Here is a 19,967-nt window from a genome sequence, read left to right as displayed (position 1 = left end):
TTTTACTGAATTATGGTTTAATTTCATAATCTACTGTTGCTATGTCTGTACAACATTGTACAAAGTATAATCAAAAAGAACATTTCAGTCCCACATAAATGTCTGACTGGCTGTCTGAGGATCCAGTGGCTTTGAGTCTTTGATCTAGACTCTCCTGTCTTCCAGATGCCGTCATCAAAGTACCTTTGGTGGTAAGGCTACAATGCTATACGTTCGTACAGTCATCATAACATTTTTGCTTTCCAGTCTCCTTCTCCGCTCAGTGATGGAATCCCCCAGCCATGGCAGAGGGTCTCTGGTGGTACCTCATATTTCTGGGCAAACACAGAAGATTTTTAACCTCTTTTTGCATTAGGCAAAAACATTCTAGCAATGTCATGAGGAAAGGGCAGTTATGTTTCAAAGGTGATACTGATGTGGTAATTTAGGACTGATACATCCTTCTTTACAGCACTTGCTACAGTAGGTCTTTTAAGTACAGCATTGATCTGCTCACACTAATACAACTGGTTCTAGGTTTCCATTCATTCCCATCAATGCATTTTCACTGAGTAGCACTACCCCATGTTAGCCTAGTCTGAGAATTTATCTCTTGCCCAGATAAAACTAGCAGGCGGATACTCTTTTCAACTTAGAGGTTAAGGGAAATAATATGCTTAGCTGCTACTGGTAGTGGAATACATGCAGAACTGCTTCTACCAGAATTAGGAAACCTGCTGAGAATTACATGGAATCTAAAATGATTGCTTTGGATTAGAAAACCACACGCTAAAAGGCCAGCTTCATAGATCTTTCGTGTGAAGAAATATTCTTGTTGTAGCCTGACAGCAGGTGAGTGGTGTGGCAGAATGATCTCTCACGCCTGTGTTCTCCATGGAAAGTTTCATTTTGGCCAATTATTTTTCCTCTCATCTTCTGTGTTCCTGAAGCTTCTCATCTGTGTATCAAAGGTCTAGTGGAAAGCCATGTTCATTACAAAAAGATACAATTCTCTTAAAGCTTTTTTCCCCATTTTGACTACAATGCAGCATCATGTTCAAAATGCAACTACTGGATCTGAAAAATAAAACACTCAGACTATAATGCACATCTGAAAATAAATACATAGCCTTCGTATAGAGCCAGTTCTCAGTGAAAACCTTCTCATTTGCATAGTAGTGCAGAGATGTTCTCAGGAAGGTCATGCTACAGGGTGGAGTCTGAAAATAAGAAAAAGAGAGAAGTAGCTCGGTATCGTAATGAGGGAGATGGTAGTCTGTAAGGTATACCAGGAGGGGGACCTGAAATGTTACAGGGCCAAAAAGACCAATGTCTGCAAAAGGATTACAGGGATTCAACTGACCCATTTCTCCACTCATATAATCCCAACAAGGTATTCTGAATTGCATTAAAAGGAAAACATTTGACTCAAAGTAAAAGATATTTCATAATAAACTGAGTAAAATTGCCAATGATATTTATCCTTAAGTATATCCACCGTGCATCTATCCTCAGTCAACTACACTGATTCTCTATTCACATCAGGATCCCCAATGACCCTGTTTAACTCATACCACGTTCCTCTCTTTCCTCCCTTCTCATTGCCTTCGGCCACCTAACACCAGCTTTTTCCTCACTGCTTCATCTAACCTTGCACTTCTTGCAGGATCTTCTATTCTGTAGCTCCTGCACTGTAGAAAAATCTAACCTAGATATTATCTTATTAAATGAAAATGGGCTATTTCTTTCTAAAAGATTTGCTCAAGGTCAACCAAAACATCCGGCTCATGTAGAAATCAAGTGTTTTTCTCACGTCTGCCTTTTAATTCCTATTTCTGTTTCATGCTTGATCACTAGTAGGTTAATTAAAAATTCAATAAAGCAGTCCAAATATAGGCTGCCTTATAGGAGATTGCTCATCAGTAAATAAAGCTGTATGGCTACCATTTATAAGGCATCTTGACAGCAATGACATATCTTGACATCACACGATGAAGAGAAACATTAAAGATTGTTACCTTTAATAGTGAGGAAGGCTTTGCTCGATGCACGGCCCAATTCATTGGTGGCTTCTACCATATATTCTCCTTCATCATGTTTTGTGACACCTAGGACGACCAGGGAGCAGACACCAAAGTCGTTTGTGCAAAAATAGGTACGATCATTGGAGACGTCGCTATTGTCCTTGTACCACGTGATCTTTGGAGGTGGATGGCCTCCAACCGCACAGCTCATACGGCACTCACTCCCAGTAGTCACCACATGAGGCTTCAATGGGACGAGGAATCTTGGGGGCTGGTTTTGATTAACTCTCCTGTATTTCTGTGGTTTGACTTGAAATTCAGCTGTAAAAAAACCAGCAACATACAAACACACAGTGAGATACTGCTTCACAGCAATAGAGTTCAGGGTTTAAAGGACTGGTTTTCAATCATGACACTTGGTTGTGCAGAATGTCTGGCATTCTGCACTGCAAATTGCCAGAGATCCCATGCACCTATGGATTGTAATCTGTGTTTCTTTTCAAATTAGCCAGAATTTAATTTTGAAGTCAGAAACTTTGGTTTCTGCAAAACTTAAGCCTTAGATTTTGCTGGGAATTAATTTTGTGGCGAATTACATGATATAATGGCTGGAAATAAAGGATCTATCTGCACAATGTTCATGCAGAAAGGACAAGCCTTCCCTGCCAAACTGGAATTTCTTAGGGTATCTCTATGCATTCTTGTTCTGGGCAACTAAGTGTTCACAGGAGGAGAGACCCATTTCAGGATGGTGTGTTAGAAACAATAAAAGAAACAAAGCATGACAACACACAGCTAACTATTTGTAAAAGCTGTTTTACCCTTTGGTTTTCGAATTCTCCAAGGCTGCACGCTTTCAGATGGACCACTGGCTCCCAAGTTATTTTTTGCCACAACCCTAAAGTAGTAGTCCCGGCCTGGGATCAGTTTGGTGAATGTGAACTTGTTGGTGTAGATCAGGTCACCCACCATGTGCCACAAGCCCTTCTGTGATTCACGTTTCAGGACTGTGTAGTAGAGATTATTTTCCCATTTCTCAGATGCTGATGGCTCCCAGGTTACTGTCACTGTATTTGGCACATTCTCTTCCAGTTGAATAGGTCCAGGCGATTGTGGGATATCTGTCAGATGAAGGCAAATAATATCAAAGACATAGGGAAAGTGGCACAGTACTTTGAGTCTGTTCTATGTCTGGGGGCTGAGTAAACATCCTGGTCATTAGAAGGGACAAAAATTTGATTCCTTCTCCAGGAGCTCATTTGCTCCTGGAGAAGTTCATTGAACTTCCACTGCATTACGTCTGCATTGCTGGGCCTCCTTCCCTTCTTATAGGAAGGAGATGAGGGCTGGTACAGCTAAACTTTTTCACCTTTTAGGGACACAGCGCATAGAGTTGTTGTAGCTATGACTAAATGTCCTACAGCCTGCTGCTGACTAAGCTTAGACTGTTACAAAGAGCACGAACTGCTCTCCTGTGGTTTGCACTATCCATCTGCATGACCTTGCCTTTTTAAGCAGAGTCACTCTGGAAGACGGGTGTAATTTTAATCAGTAGATTGCTCTGTCCTGCAGACACAGCCAAGTGATATCACAAAGTGGCCAGACTGAATCTCATGGAAAACTGTACCCTAGTTCTCGCTGTGCCTGCGTGGCTTAACTGCATCAGAGCTCACCGTGCTGAACTCGGTTTGTTGCCTACTGCCTATTCGCAGTAAATCTGTATGAATATATGGTAGTGAGTGAGTTAGTTACCTGTAACTTGAACTTGGAAGCTGAATGTTTCTCTTTTCCCTAACCCGTTCTGGAGCTCAACAGTGTAGGTGCCGCTGTCAGTGAGCTCAGCTGCTCCAATCAGCAGCTGGGTGGTACCATCTTTGGTGTTTATTGTAGCCTGGTTTGGAAGAGGAAGCCCATCCTTTAACCAGGTCACCACTGGATCTGGAGATGCCTGTAAAGAACAACATGAGTTAATAGACCACTTGCTTTGCCTCCAGGTTGCGTCTTTACATCTTTCATTATCTTGTCCCAAATGTATACCTACATGACACAGTAAAGTAATATTTAGAAATATGGATCCAAGATGGATCTCAGACCCCTGGATAAAGGACTGCTCTAAAGTTTCTTTGTAACTTTTCTCTTTCTCAGTGTCTTTCAAGTATGTTATTGTGGTAAGGTGTTCACCTATGTCAAACAAGGTGTGCTAGGTCAAGAACAACAGATGACATCAGTAGTTAATATTTTCTACTTTTAAAAAGATCTGCTGGTTTTGGAAAGAAAAAACATCCTCGAAGTCTTTATTTCCATTGTGCCATCTTTGGTCTCTATTCTCCAAGAGATTAGGAGAAAGGCCAGCAAATACGCACACTTTGCCTTCATCAACCTCTTCTTGATATCCCAGACTTTACCTGTGTTGTTCCAAGCTTACGTCAAAGCACACAGGATTTCTGTCAGTGCATACCTATTTTGCAAGTCATACAGCTTAAGTCCTGCTGCTTAGTAAGACAAACACACTCAAGAGGATGTTGCTAGAAATGCTACCCCAAGGCCTTCTGAGGGAGTCAGAGGGAAATCAACCGATTTTTAAACTCTAAGTATGACAGATTAGTACCAGATGATGATAATATTGATATGGTTGGATGGATGCGCCTTGTTTACAGAGGTTAATGAATGACCATAATCTCCTAAAACACTAATGGCAAAAGTGACAGCTGAATTCTTTTTCATGTTTTCCTCATGCAGAAAGTATACACAGCACAGGCAGGTTAAACGATTTGCCCAGTGTCTTGTAAACAAAAGTCCATGCCAAGAAAACAGTAGCTCAGTTTTCATGTCCGCTATTGACTACAACATAAAAACAGATGGGGAATCCTTACAAACACATTTGAATACTTACTTCAAAGGGAATATTCACTCGGATGGTATTTCCTGCTTTTATAACCAGTAAGCTTTTCACTGTGTCATCTATTAGTAACCTGGGAGAAACTGGAAAAGACGGTGATTACAATAAAAAGTTGTACATTATTACAGAGTCACTGGCTGACAAACTCATATGCATGTGTTCGATACCCCTAATGCCTTTCCAACAGCTAGTCTGCAGGCTGTTGATAAACTCATAGTGGTACTGTGGGAAAAAAGCTCCTTGATTCAGAACCCGAGTTTACACCTTTCAAATTTTATTACTATTTATTTATCACTATGACTAAACAAGGGGAAATGATGTAAAAATACATTCACAACAATGTTTGTATACATGTGACATCTCAATCATGGAGAAATTGGCTCTTTGGCACACTTTACCCCATCACATGGATGATCGTTTGTGTAAAATGACATCTGGGGAAAAGGAAGTTGCAATGGACACTTATGAAATGTACGTGCAATACAGTACAGAACATCCTCAGGAAACCTGCCTGAGTTTATTAAAAATAATCTTTTTTAGTATTTAAAATATTTTTTCTTTCTTTTCTCTTTTCATCAATATATTGTTGTATTTAGCATTTTTCTAAAAATGCCAAATACGATACTGCTAAATTGTATTTAGCGTTTCCAGTTTAAAACTGAAAAAGCTGCTTCCCAGACGGACTTCTATTTATTTATTTAATGATTGATTATAACAGGGCTCTCCAGGCATAGGCCAAAAGTAGACATTTTCACTTAGGACCCAAGTTAAAGAAGATGAATCTCTCACAGAATTATCTCTTGCTTCTGTATTTCTGCAACATTCCCAAACAGCAGGGGAAAAAGAAGAGAGCTGCAGATTGTAAATAAAGATGAAAAAGTGAAAATGGTGAAAACTGTCAAACTAGAAAATTAAAAAGGAAAATAAAGTTTACCAAAACCAACATAACAATTGCTATTTAAGAGAATGAAATAAAATGTTTAATTCCACAAGACTGTGTAAAAATAGACCGAAAACTCTATTTTTCCCTTAAAAGAGCATGGGTAGGCATAAGGTATGTGCGGTTTCTGTCTGGTGATCATGACTGTGGTATAGCTCCACAGTCATGGGGCAAACATGTAAATCCGAGGAGAAAATACAGTTTTGGGGGTTCTTTTACCATAATGAGTCTTTAACATGGGCTGAACACTGTGCATTGCACATTTATCAGTTAAATCTTCAGAATTTCCTGATGAGGTGACCAAATAAGACCATACTCTACAGTAGCAATGTGGTACTTGTCCTTCTACTACAATCTGGGACTTGAAAGAAGCTCATCACAGTGACCTACAGACTTTGCCTGCATCCTGTTACCTATAGAATGACCTCGTTCATTCTGAAAGCAGCCCACTTTGACTTACCTACAGGGGGGGCAGCTTCAATGCAAGCTTCAAGCTCTGCAGCTTCTCCTGGGCCACTGTCGTTGAGGGCTCTCACACGTAGGAAGTACATCTCCTTGGCTTGGAGGCCTTTAACTGTGTAAGTGGTCACCTCTATGGGAAGAGTATTGCATTTGGTCCAGTTGAGGTTGTTAGAAGACCGCATCTCCACGTCATAGCCTTTCACATCACTCCCATCTTTTGCTTCAGGTCTCTTCCATGTCAAGGTGACACTAGTGCTGTCACTGCTGCTCACTTTAAGGTCCTGCACTTGACCTGGAGATTCTGAAAAGAGGAATTTTATTTAAACTATTTTTCTAGGATTTCTGTCCCCTCTTTTCAGTCACTTTCTGAGATTCCCTAACATTCTTGAAGTGCACTGGATATCCACCCTGCTGTCTTGCCTCCACCTTGTCCCAGTTCTTCAAAGCTGGATCCAGGTGCCTGCTCCTGCCAGCCATACAGTACAATCTGCAACATTCCTGAAACGGTCTGCAACCCATCCTGAATACTTCTCCACACTGCACATCATAACTCCCACACAGGGAGTCTGCCACATCTTGACTTAGACAACACAGAGGAAATCCTTCCATTCCTTCGTCATGCTGATAGCAGATTCCCAGCCATGAAACATTCCCCAGTTACTTGATCTTTGTCTTCACATACTTTTACAAAGCATTTAAAAACATCGCCTCTCCACTAACATCGCCAGTCTACGTTCAGCTTTACATATCCCCAAGCTAGAAGGATGGGGGTCAGTGCACTTACCCATGGAATCCCGGGCAAAGACAGGCTGTGACGGTTCACTGGCATCTCCTATGCCAGCAGCATTGACAGCTGCCACACGAAATTCATACTGCAGACCTTTCTTGAGATTGGTCATTTTCAGCTTCTTGTCTGCAGAAAGAAAAGGAACATGTTGGCTCAGGTAAGCTCTTCCCCAGGCAGGAAAGGGTGAGACAACAATGTTGTACTTTACTCCATGTAGAATTGTAGACTGAATAATTCTCAGGAACCATGTATAAATGCTGTCACTGATTCCTCTGCCCTTCCCTATCCAAGTGCATGTGAACTTCTGGGACGTGTTCATTGTATTCCCTTTCAAATCAAACAGCACTTGAGAGCTATTAAGGTAGAGAAAGGATAAATACTGCTTTTCCTCATGGGATAATCCTAAACTCTTCTATACCAGATAAGAAGTCCTAGTTTGCACCTGATAGATAATGCTAGCTATAGTCAAAACACATTTTGGAGCTCATACACATCACTTGGGTTTCTTTACATTCTTTGCATTCGTGTCTGCAAAGTTCCTAGCATGAGGACTAAGGACAGTAGTTCTGCATGTGAAGTGAAGACTTCAGTTTCAGAAATTGAAGACATCAGTTTATCTATAGAGGAGCTGTGACCCAGGATGCAGCAGTGAGCTTCTCTCCACTCTTCTCCAGACGTATGCTTGCACACAATCTAGAAAAAAATCATAATCCTCCTCCCAGGCATTCAGCTGTATAATAAAACCAAGGCCTGGCTTTGCTATGGCACAGCTGTGTAACCTTACCTGTGAAGAAACCTTACCTGTGAAAAAACGCGTACACTAGAGCTGTGAAAGATAAGAAGGTAAAACTTCAGACGGGGTAATATGGTTGTGATGGGGACAGTCAGCAGCTCAAGAATTCAAGAGGAAAAACACTGATGTGAAAAGGTATAAGACCCTAAGCAGAAAGCAAAGGAGTTAGAAGGCAGCAACTCCACAAAGATCAGTGTGTTACCTCCTGAACTCAGCTGACCTTTTTGTCTTTTTCAAGTCTTCCAGTCTGTTCCAGGATTTAAGCTACCTACCTGCTATAGGCACACTGTTGACTGGCAGCCAGGTCACGGTACCCTTCTTGCGTTTTTGAACAATGTATCCCACAATTTGGGAACTGCCAGTTTTACGAGGTGCTTTCCAGGATATTGTTATGGTGTCTCTGCTGGCACTGACAATCTTGGGGGGATCTGGGGCACCAGGTGAAGCTAGAAAGAGATTAGTGTTTCATTATTAGCAGGTATATTTTTATTGCAAGATAAGAAAGTGTTCTGTGTCATTTCTTCTTCCAGTTTCCCCAAGATATTTATATGGATGTCTTTTGAAAACCTGACTGAGACCTGAAGCTGTGTATCCTATTCCCCACACAAACAGGATCCAGCATGGACTTCTGTTACTGAATGTTGTTTTCATGAATGGCCTGCTGTCATCATGACTGACAATTCCACTGTCAACCTACAGAGTGAGGCATGTACATTCTTACATGGCAGGAAAAGTCAGCGTTATTCTTGCTTTTAATGACAGAAACTGGAAACAGAATGGATTTTCTTATCCCTCTGCACTCAAAATACAGGGCTTCTCATAATCATGAGAAGGAGAATGTAGAAAGAAGAAAATTAGAAATAGAATAGAGCATTGCTTTCTCTCTAGTACTACATTCATGCTCATGGCAAAACTGTTCTAGTATTTAAATTCATTGAAGGACAAAGAATAGAATTAGTTGTTTGGAAATCAGGGGAATGAAGCAGCATACTGAAAAATGCTGCACGTACGGAGACACTCCTTTGCCTAAGGAGTTAAGAAAAGGCCTCACATGTTACCTTTGTAGCCACCCCGGTAAACATTTTCTCTGATCTTGATGCATATTGCATCTCCCCCATGAAACTTGCTTTCCAATTCAGAATGGAGCATAACTGAGAACGTAACGCCAAAGCATCACCAAAGCCTACAATAAACTCCCAGTCTCAATGTGCAATCTCCACAGATTTGTGTGAAGACTTCACAGCCGTGATTCAAGTTTAGATCTGTAGCAACATCCAAAATGCAGTGAGTTTTCTTTGATGTCAGCTTTGATAATGAATTCCCCAGATAGTTGTCGAACACAATTATGAAAAGTTCTTCCTTACCTTTACTGACAGCCTTCACTTCATCTGATTCCAGTGCGTCGCTAGTTCCCTCAGCATTCACAGCTCTCACCCTGAAGTAGTAGCTCATGTCTTGTTCTACTTTGTTAGTAGTGAAGGTAGTACAGCTCCTGGGGGTTTCTCCCAAAGTCACCCAGTCATTCTCGCCTACCTGCTGTCTCTCGACAATGTAGCTTTGCAGTGGTTTGCCCCCATCATCTTTTGGGGGCTTCCACTCAATGGTGATGTCATTTGCAGTGCTTTCTACAATTTTGATGGGTCCTGCAGGTGGCTGTGGCTTGTCTGAAAAGATGAACACAAAGAGACTATGTGTTGGCTCCAGACCCAGACGTGCTCCTGGGTTTGGAGCAGACACTGTCTCTTGCTCACCAGCTAGGAGACTCAGTTTCTGATGGAATACATGCATAGTTGCAGAATGAGGGCTAGGCACTTGAATTGCCTCTTCAAAACTTCCACTCTTCTAACTTCTGATAAGTGTGGGGGAAGCCAGGCCCTTGCTCCATGGACTAATTGTTCTCATAAGCACTGCACCAATTCAGCTTGCTTATAAGGAAGAACACCATTTCTGGTCTTCCAAAAGAGCACAGACATTTATGGTAGGGCTGAATTTGGCCTTGATAATGTATTGTAGATTTGCCTGTTGCGCATAGTCCCATCTCCCACAGTCGCTCAACATTGAAAACTCAGCTGCTGAGGCCATGAAAAACCAAACGTGTCACCTTGTACTAAAGGGCAAGAAACACATCAGAAATCTTTGCTTGTACCCCGATTTAGTGGAAAATCACATAGTCTTGTTCATCTTGGAATACCCAGTAGCTCTAAATAAGATTGTCACCAGTGTTAACGGGTTCCCTGCCTAAGCTTTACAATGAAAGCCACAGTGGATGTTATGGGGCTCTTACCTGTTACCACAAGCTTGAAGTTGATCTCCAGGACCCCACTGTCGTTCTTCAGCCTGACTTTGTAATCCCCACAGTCCTTTCTCTCACTGCTGGAGATGGACAGCATGATAAAGGTCTCTGTTTTATCAACACGAATCCTTGTGTCATCTGCTAGCTCCATTCTGTCCTTTAGCCATGTTGCTCTGACTGGCAGCCGGCCCTCAAAAGGGATCTTGATTTTTACTTTCTGCCCTGCCTTGGCCACAGTAGGAACACTTAAGTTTTTGAGGAGAACTTTGTCAACCTGTGGAGGATCTAAGCAGATGATACAAGTTCATTAAAAACTGCAATTCAAAGAGGATAAGGCTCACCTTGGAGCGAAGGGCTTCCCTCATGATGCTGCCAATAATGCTTAGAAGCTTACAACATTTGGACCTTCACCTTTAGTTCCATGCTCAGTGCTTCACACACATACATGTACTTTGCTACAGGATAATTATCACGAAGTATTTGTGGTATCATACTGTCATTTTCACTGGAGCAAATTTCTCATAGGCAATACACTAAACACAAGAATGAAGAATCTGGTCTGATAGAGTGTTATGTGCACCCAAAATCTTTGAGTTAATAATAGAAGCTATTCAGGAAAGCTCCCTAGTTAAATCTGTAAATACAAAATGCACCAACCTGTACAAAAACTATCTCCCATTTACATGGTAATTCTTTATAATAAAGTTGTCTCAATAACCAACTATAGGTCTCTGAGAAAATGTACTACGTTTCAAGCACATCAAGGCTAGCATGCTGCATTGGTAGTTTGAATAGACTCACCTTCAACAAAAACTGAAGCTTCAGTTTTTATATCTCCACCTTCAAACCTGTATTTCCCAGCATGAATATCTTCCACTTTGTTAATAATTAGTTTGTGGACTAGACCTTCCTTTTCAAAAAAGATTCCATCCATGCTTGTTAACTACAAGGTAAAGCACAGAGACCCATTCTTAAAAAAAAAAAAAAAAAGAAAAAGAAGGGCAATCCAAACTTAAACTGGACAGACATAAATTTGAAATGTAATTGAAAAGCCTTATGAATGACAGGCATGTTTAATTACAATAATATTCTGGGATTACTCATCTGGTAACTTTGTATGTAAGCATTGTCAGCATACTCCCCACAAAGATCTGATTCAAAGTCCATTAAAATAAATTTTAGTACAATCTCCAAGCTCTCTCTTTCTATTCTTAATGACAAAAACTTTGGCCCATGCTCAAGTGTGACACCTCAGAATTCCTACAGTATCATCTGGATCCCACAACTGGAATTACTTTTCAGTGTTGTTTTGGAACATAGAATATGAAGTCTATGCTTGACCTTAAGCACTAATTTGAAAGAATACTCTTCACGTTATGCCTGCCTGAAGGATCCTTTGAAGATTTTCCCCTTTTGCATATTTCTCTCATTCACCAAGGAAAAGAAAAAGGATTGCATTGCAAGGAAGAGACCCGCACCATCTCCACCCATGAAAAAGAATGGAAAACACAAAGTCTCCTATTGTCAGCAAGAATGGAAATGTCTTGCAGCAGGAAGGGGGAGAAATCTTGCTGGGTTTCTATCAGGAATTTTATTATCAACAGGCTCCTGCAGAATCCTTCCAGGGCCATACTCAGACTACAGAAAGACTGGCAGAAGGAAGGACACCTTGACATGACACTTGATAAGAGGTAGAGCCAGAGAGCAGAGCACTGCTAACCAAAGAAAACAGTAGCTAGAGGACACCTACCTTTAATCCATCTTTAAACCAGGTTCCTGTCACTTCATCTTTACTGACAGTGCAAGACAGCTCAGCTGGTTCCCCTTTCAGGACTCTGACATCAAGTAAATGTTTGTTGAGATGACAGCGTGGTGCTGAACATTCAGAAAAGAAAATGTTGAAAAGATGCTAACTGTGTTACACTGACAGAGAGAAATGTATAGATGAAAATGCATGTGCACATGAGGAGAAAAGAGAGCTTTTCAAAAAATATATACTGTAGTCGTGACAGGCTTTTGTACCACAGCACTGTGGGCCAGCTGGCCTAAACTCATTACACTGAAGAGATACACCAGCTGGCCTGCATACAATATAGTCCTCACATCAACCTAATGGGCAACGAATTCACCACAAATCACATTATCCATCTACAGATTTGCTATTTTAAGTCTATGCTAATTGTCTTGGCTCCCTCTACAGGCAGTGGGAAAAAATAGGCTACTCCAGGATATGGATATACTACTTCATCATCCTTTTCCTCTGCATTGACCAGATACAGGGCTGCCCAACCAGTTCCCCCTAAACAGCCCCAAATCACACTATTCTCTATCCCCTGTATTCCTCTTTCCCTTCCCAAGTTCTTCTCCATTAACATCCTCATCCTCTCTCTAATAAACACCTCACCTCCTTCCCCATTAACTCCAATTTTGTTGATTTTACTTCCTTATTTATATTTATGTTTTGGTTGCCTTGATAATTTCTAACTCGTCAGCAACTCCATTAGATGAGTATTCCCCTTTGGTTATACATATGAAGTTTCTCATTTCTACAATTTCCACATTATCATCTTGCTAGTGTAGCCACTGGTCTTAGTCAAATGGCCGCATACACATTACTCTCCTTTTACAATATGCAACACCTTATTATTTCTGATGTTACAAGAGAAAAGAGCACTACATTAGGCCCAATGTGCATATTAATCCAATATAAGCAGGCACAGGTTTGTTCCCAGAACCTGGAAAAACACAGATCTTTGCACTAGATGTTAGAACAAATAAAGAGAAACAATAAGTTTTAAATTGGAACAATATTAAAGAAACATGGCCATATTCCTTGGAACTACATGGGAACTAGTATGTTTGTGAACTGAAGTCTGTTCCATGTGGATCTGAATCATTTATTTGAATGAGCAGATGACACCTGCTTTAGATATTTTAAAGAAAGATCATTTAGACTTTTAAGGCAGTTTGATCTGAGCGAATTGTGTAAGGTCAAACAGCAAATCAGTTGTAGAATTAGGAACGGATCTCAGTATAACCAAATTTCTACATATAGCTACATTTGTCTAAACCATAAGATTCACTTTCTCTCCAGGATTAGGAATGCGAGTATCAAAATGCAAAGACCAGCAATACAGAAGTCATCAATTAAACACATACCTTTCAGATCATCCAGGCAATAACACCTTCTTTTTCCCATACTTTCTGTATTCTTCAAGAAATCATTTGCTTTAATATCAACGCCGGGTTCCTGTTTTCTCTGGTTTATTGAAGGAGGTCCACCATAAAGATCTGACATCTGACCATAATCCAATGAACCTTGGCCAAAACCACCTGAATTCCTCCCATCAACAGATCTGTTACGGGATTTACCCCCTGACCCTCCAAAGGCAGAATTTTTGCCATAAAGGGAGCCTAACTGTCCTAAATCTCTGCCCTCACCCCTGGCATCTCCTTGACCTGAAAGTGAGTCTCTGTCATGAGATGAACCTCTGTTCCCTGACCCTCTGAAATCACTGGCAGTGCCCTTTCCAGTTTCACCTCCCATAGAAGATTTGCCAGGATGTGAATCCAGCTCATACTCACCACCTCGTCCAACAGCACCTACCACACCTTCTTTACCACGGACCGAATGTAACTCCCTTTGATCACTTCCCAACCTGCCAACACCACCCTCACCAGCCTTAGCTCCAGCTGACCCACTGTCCTTGCCATAGGGAGATCCAGCACTCAGTATCGCAGAGCCACTGACACCACCACCTTCTGAGGAAAAGCCATCTCCTCCTGCTCCACCCATATATGCTTGAGCTCTGCTCAGCATAGCATCCCTGCCATGGTGAGATCCCATTACTTCTTCACCTCCAAACGGAAAATGAGCAGCTCCTGTCACAGCCCCAGTTGGGAGACCATCCTTTCCATAGAAAGAAACAATGCCCCTTGCACCAGCTACACCAGCACCAGCCCCAGCTGGAAGACCATCCTTTCCATATGGAGACCCAAAACCACCAAAACCAGCTACACCAGTACCAGCCCCAGTTCCCATTCCCACTGGAAGACCATCTTTTCCATGGTGAGAACCAATTCCCTCTGCACCATCTACACCAGAACCACCAACACCAGCCCCAGCTGGAAGACCATCCTTTCCATACAGAGAGCTGAATCCACCTGCACCAGCTACACCAGCCCCAGCTGGGAGACTATTCTTTCCATGCAGAGACCCAACTCCCCCTGCACCAGCTACACCAGCACCACCAAGACCAGCCCCAGCTGGAAGACCATCCTTTCCACAGGGAGATCCAACTCCCTCTGCACCAGCCACACCAGCACCACCAAGACCAGACCGAGCAGGGAGACCATCCTTTCCATATGGAAACCCAACTCCCCCTGCACCAGCTACATGAGCGCCACCAACACCTATTCCAGCTGGGAGACCATCCTTTCCATAGGGATATGCAGTTCCCCCTGCACCAGCTACACCAGCCCCAGCCCCAGCTGGAAGACCACTCTTTTCACAGGGAGAACCAGCTCCCCTTGCAGCAGCACCACCAATGCCAGCCCCAGCTGGAAGACCATCCTCTCCATATGGAGACCCAACTCCCCCTGCACCAGCACCACCAACTCCTGCTCCAGCAGGGAGGCCATCCCTTCCATAGGGAGACCAAACTCCCCCTGCACCAGTTACACCAGCATCACCAACACCTACTCCAGCTGGGAGACCATCCATTCCATAGGGAAACCAAACTCCCCCTGCACCAGCTACACCAGCACCACCCATGCCTGCTCCAGCAGGGAGGCCATCCTTTCCATAGGGAGACCAAACTCCCCCTGAACCAACTGCACCAGCACCACCTGTGCCTGCTCCAGCTGGAAAACCATCCTTTCCATAGGGAGACCCAACTCCCCCTACACCAGCACCATCAACACCTGCTCCAGCTGGAAAACCATCCTTTCCATAGGGAGATGCAACTCCCCCTGCACCAGCACCACCAACTCCTGCTCCAGCTGGAAAACCATCCTTTCCATAGGGAGACCCAACTCCCCCTGCACCAGCACCATCAACTCCTGCTCCAGCTGGAAGATCGTCCTTTCCATAGGGAGACCCATCTGCCCCTACACCAGCTACATCAGAACCACGAATGCCTGCTCCAGCTGGAAGACCATCCCTTCCAGATGGTGGCCCAAATCCCCCTGCACCAGCTACACCAGCACCACCAATGCCTGCTCCAGCAGGGAGGCCATCCTTTCCATAGGGAGACCCAACTCTCCCTGCACCAGCTACAGCAGCAGCACCAAAGCCTGCTCCAGCTGGAAGACCATCCTTTCCGTAGGGAGACCCGAAACCCCCTACACCAGCACCACCAACTCCTGCTCCAGCTGGAAGACCATCCTTTCCATAGGGAGACCCAACTCCCCCTGAACCAACTGCACCAGCACCACCCATGCCTGCTCCAGCTGGAAGACCGTCCTTTCCATAGGGAGACCCATCTGCCCCTACACCAGCTACATCAGAACCACGAATGCCTGCTCCAGCTGGAAGACCATCCCTTCCAGATGGTGGCCCAAATCCCCCTGCACCAGCTACACCAGCACCACCCATGCCTGCTCCAGCAGGGAGGCCATCCTTTCCATAGGGAGACCCAACTCCCCCTGCACCAGCCACACCAGCACTACCAAGACCAGATCCAGCTGGAACACCATCCTTCCCATATGGGTACACAGCTCCCCCTGCACCAGCACCACCAAGACCAGCCCCAGCTGGAAGACCATCCTTTCCGTAGGGAGACCAAACACCCCCGGCACCAGCTATACCAGCACCAGGCCCAGCTGGGAGACCATCCTTTCCATATGGAGACCCAACTCCCCCTGCACCAGCACCATCAAGACCAGCCCCAGCTGGGAGGACATCGTTTCCGTACGGAGACACAAATCCCCCTGCACCAGCTACACCAGCATCACCAACACCTACTCCAGCTGGAAGACCATCCTTTCCAGACAGAGACCCAACTTCCCCTGCACCAGCCACACCAGCACCACCAAGACCAGCCCCAGCTGGAAGACCATCCTTTCCATAACGAGACCAAACACCCCCAGCACCAGCTACACCGGCACCACCCATGCCTGCTCCAGCAGGGAGGCCATCCTTTCCATAGGGAGACCCAACTCCCCCTGCACCAGCCACACCAGCACTACCAAGACCAGATCCAGCTGGGACACCATCCTTCCCATATGGGTACACAGCTCCCCCTGCACCAGCACCACCAAGACCAGCCCCAGCTGGAAGACCATCCTTTCCGTAGGGAGACCAAACACCCCCGGCACCAGCTACACCAGCATCACCAACACCAACACCTACTCCAGCTGGAAGACCATCCTTTCCATAGGGAGACCAAACTCCCCCTGCACCAGCTACACCGGCACCACCCATGCCTGCTCCAGCAGGGAGGCCATCCGTTCCATAGGGAGACCCAACTCCCCCTGCACCAGCACCATCAAAACCTGCTCCAGCAGGGAGGCCATCCTTTCCATGTGGAGATCTAATTCCCCCTGCACCAGCTACACCAGCACCAAAGCCTGCTCCAGCTGGAAGACCATCCTTTCCATAGGGAGACCAAACTCCCCCTACACCAGCTACACCAGCACCACTGATGCCAGCCCCAGCTGGGAGACCATCCTTTCCATAGGGAGACCCAACTCCCCCTACACCAGCACCATCAACACCTGCTCCAGCTGGAAGACCGTCCTTTCCATAGGGAGACCCATCTGCCCCTACACCAGCTACATCAGAACCACGAATGCCTGCTCCAGCTGGAAGACCATCCCTTCCAGATGGTGGCCCAAATCCCCCTGCACCAGCTACACCAGCACCACCCATGCCTGCTCCAGCAGGGAGGCCATCCTTTCCATAGGGAGACCCAACTCCCCCTGCACCAGCCACACCAGCACTACCAAGACCAGATCCAGCTGGAACACCATCCTTCCCATATGGGTACACAGCTCCCCCTGCACCAGCACCACCAAGACCAGCCCCAGCTGGAAGACCATCCTTTCCGTAGGGAGACCAAACACCCCCGGCACCAGCTATACCAGCACCAGGCCCAGCTGGGAGACCATCCTTTCCATATGGAGACCCAACTCCCCCTGCACCAGCACCACCAAGACCAGCCCCAGCTGGGAGGACATCGTTTCCGTACGGAGACACAAATCCCCCTGCACCAGCTACACCAGCATCACCAACACCTACTCCAGCTGGAAGACCATCCTTTCCAGACAGAGACCCAACTTCCCCTGCACCAGCCACACCAGCACCACCAAGACCAGCCCCAGCTGGAAGACCATCCTTTCCGTAACGAGACCAAACACCCCCGGCACCAGCTACACCAGCACCACCCATGCCTGCTCCAGCAGGGAGGCCATCCTTTCCATAGGGAGACCCAACTCCCCCTGCACCAGCCACACCAGCACTACCAAGACCAGATCCAGCTGGGACACCATCCTTCCCATATGGGTACACAGCTCCCCCTGCACCAGCTATACCAGCACCAGGCCCAGCTGGGATACCATCGTTTCCATACGGAGACCCAACTCCCCCTGCACCAGCCACACCAGCACCGCCAAGACCAGCCCCAGCTGGAAGACCATCCTTTCCGTAATGAGACCAAACACCCCCGGCACCAGCTACACCAGCACCAGGCCCAGCTGGGAGACCATCCTTTCCATAGGGAGACCAAACTCCCCCTGCACCAGCACCATCAACACCTGCTCCAGCTGGAAAACCATCCTTTCCATAGGGAGATCCAACTCCCCCTGCACCAGCACCACCTATGCCTGCTCTAGCTGGGAGACTATCCTTTCCATGTGGAGATCTAATTCCCCCTGCACCAGCTACACCAGCACCAAAGCCTGCTCCAGCTGGAAGATCATCCTTTCCATAGGGAGATCCAACACCTCCAAACCCACCAACTGCAGCCCCACCAACCCCTGCTCCAGCAGGGAGACCATCCTTTTCATACAGAGACCCAACTCCCCCTGCACCAGCTACACCAACGCCTGCTCCAGCTGTGAGACCATCCTTTCCATAGGGAGACCCAACTCCCTCTGCACCAGCTACACCAGCACCACTGATGCCAGCCCCAGCTGGGAGACCATCCTTTTCAAACAGAGACCCAACTCCCCCTAAACCTGCAACACCTGCTGCAGCTGTGAGACCATCCTTTCCATAGGGAGATCCAACACCGCCAAAACCACCAACTGCAGCCCCACCAAACCCTGCTTCAGGTGTGAGACCATCCTTTCCATAGGGAGACCAAACTCCCCCTGCACCAGCTACACCAGCACCACCAAGACCAGCCCCAGCTGTGAGACCGTCCTTTCCATGGGGAGACCCAACTCCCCCTGCACCAGCACTACCAATGCCTGCTCCAGCTGGAAGACCATCCTTTCCATAGTGAGACACAAATCCCCCTGCACCAGCTACACCAGCATCACCAACACCTGCTCCAAGTGGCCGACCATCTGGATCATACAAAGCCTCCATTTCCCCTATAGAAGTGTCACCTGCACCAGATATAGCCCCATCTCCAGCTGGAAGACCACCTGGGCCACACTGCAAGCCAGACCTTCCTGCCTGACCTAAATGACCACTAGCATGAATTGTCAGGCCATCCTTGCCATAGGGAGTCCCTTTTTGTCCCTCTCTGTTTATACTTGCTCCATTCATATCAACTACGGTCGGCAGACCATCCTTGCCATAGGGGGACCTCATTCCTCCTGCAATCTCTGTACCTGCAGCATTCTTTCTAGCTCCAGTCCCTGGACTAGTCCTACTGAGCAGATCACCCTTACCACCTCCCACTCCAGTTGAATCAGGATTGAGTCCATCTAACACAGAACTTCCATCACTAGCACCTAATCTCCCAACACCCCCAAAGCCATCTCTGTAACTAGTATCACCTAATTTACCATCCTTGTCAAGCTGAGAGCCCACACCTTCTCCATCATCCATGTCAATTTTAACAGCATCCAGCATACCATCATCTCTGCCATCCACAGAATACCATTCACCTTCTCCTCCTAATTCATCACCAGTATCTGCTCTCCCTGTCATAGAATCCTTGCCATGGAAAGGCCTTAATCCACTTTTGCCTCCTAAGCCTTTTAATCCAAAGCTAATACCATCATATGTCATTGAGTCTCCATCTAGGTCTGCTCCAGAAAACTGCCCAAACCCTGTCCTTCCGTTTCTGTGGGCTCCACGTAGCCTGTGTTTTCCTAAAAATCTATGGCTTCCATCAACATCAGTGGAGTGGCCCTGACTGCCACCTTGACCATTTCTGTACCAGCCATCTTCTTCCACACCAGTGTCCATAAGATGATCTTCATCACCAACATATTCTCTGCGTCGAAGTTTCTTAGCCCTGTCTTCATCTGGCAATGTTTCTTTCAGCCACTCAGATTTCTCTCTTTCACCTCCTTCACCCTGTCTCCTCTTTCCTTTGGCATCTGTATTGAAGATGCATTGTTTGATTGGAGGGGATATAATTTATAGGAAAAGAGAGGGAAAAAAAAAAAAGATAGACAATCAATAGGTCGTCTACTGCATCAACAACCAAAGAAAATGTGTTAGTATTTGTTATATTTTCATTCTAGGACACAGAAACATAATATATTTAAATAAATTTAAATTCAGTTGAAATCCTGAATTTTTTCAGTGTCACATTCAGACATAATTTTACATTTCTTAGTTAAAAATACAATTCTTTTTAGTGGAAACATGCTTATAAAAAAACAAACA

General features: G+C 45.3%; 1 protein-coding gene across 3 annotated transcripts in view; it reads right to left on the bottom strand.

The window, feature by feature from the left end:
- Nucleotides 1-19,967, bottom strand: part of IGFN1 (immunoglobulin like and fibronectin type III domain containing 1) — a 40,181-nt gene continuing 20,214 nt past the window's right edge. For all 3 annotated transcript variants that reach the window (XM_076358250.1, XM_076358251.1, XM_076358252.1), the window contains exons 12-24: nt 13,337-19,675; nt 11,928-12,052; nt 10,979-11,120; nt 10,169-10,462; nt 9,249-9,548; nt 8,157-8,330; nt 7,089-7,217; nt 6,303-6,605; nt 4,897-4,985; nt 3,756-3,951; nt 2,825-3,124; nt 1,998-2,324; nt 1-1,199 (exon numbers count right to left, since the gene is read on the bottom strand). In XM_076358250.1, the coding sequence (XP_076214365.1) occupies nt 1,186-1,199; nt 1,998-2,324; nt 2,825-3,124; nt 3,756-3,951; nt 4,897-4,985; nt 6,303-6,605; nt 7,089-7,217; nt 8,157-8,330; nt 9,249-9,548; nt 10,169-10,462; nt 10,979-11,120; nt 11,928-12,052; nt 13,337-19,675 (8,732 nt within the window). In that variant the 3' untranslated portion in view covers nt 1-1,185. The remainder of the gene's footprint in view (nt 1,200-1,997; nt 2,325-2,824; nt 3,125-3,755; nt 3,952-4,896; nt 4,986-6,302; nt 6,606-7,088; nt 7,218-8,156; nt 8,331-9,248; nt 9,549-10,168; nt 10,463-10,978; nt 11,121-11,927; nt 12,053-13,336; nt 19,676-19,967) is intronic.

The sequence above is a fragment of the Aptenodytes patagonicus genome, chromosome 22, assembly GCF_965638725.1.
Source record: "Aptenodytes patagonicus chromosome 22, bAptPat1.pri.cur, whole genome shotgun sequence".
Lineage (NCBI taxonomy): Eukaryota > Metazoa > Chordata > Aves > Sphenisciformes > Spheniscidae > Aptenodytes > Aptenodytes patagonicus.
The sequence above is the reverse complement of the archived record's forward strand: the minus strand, read 5'-3'. Positions and strand labels throughout refer to the sequence as shown.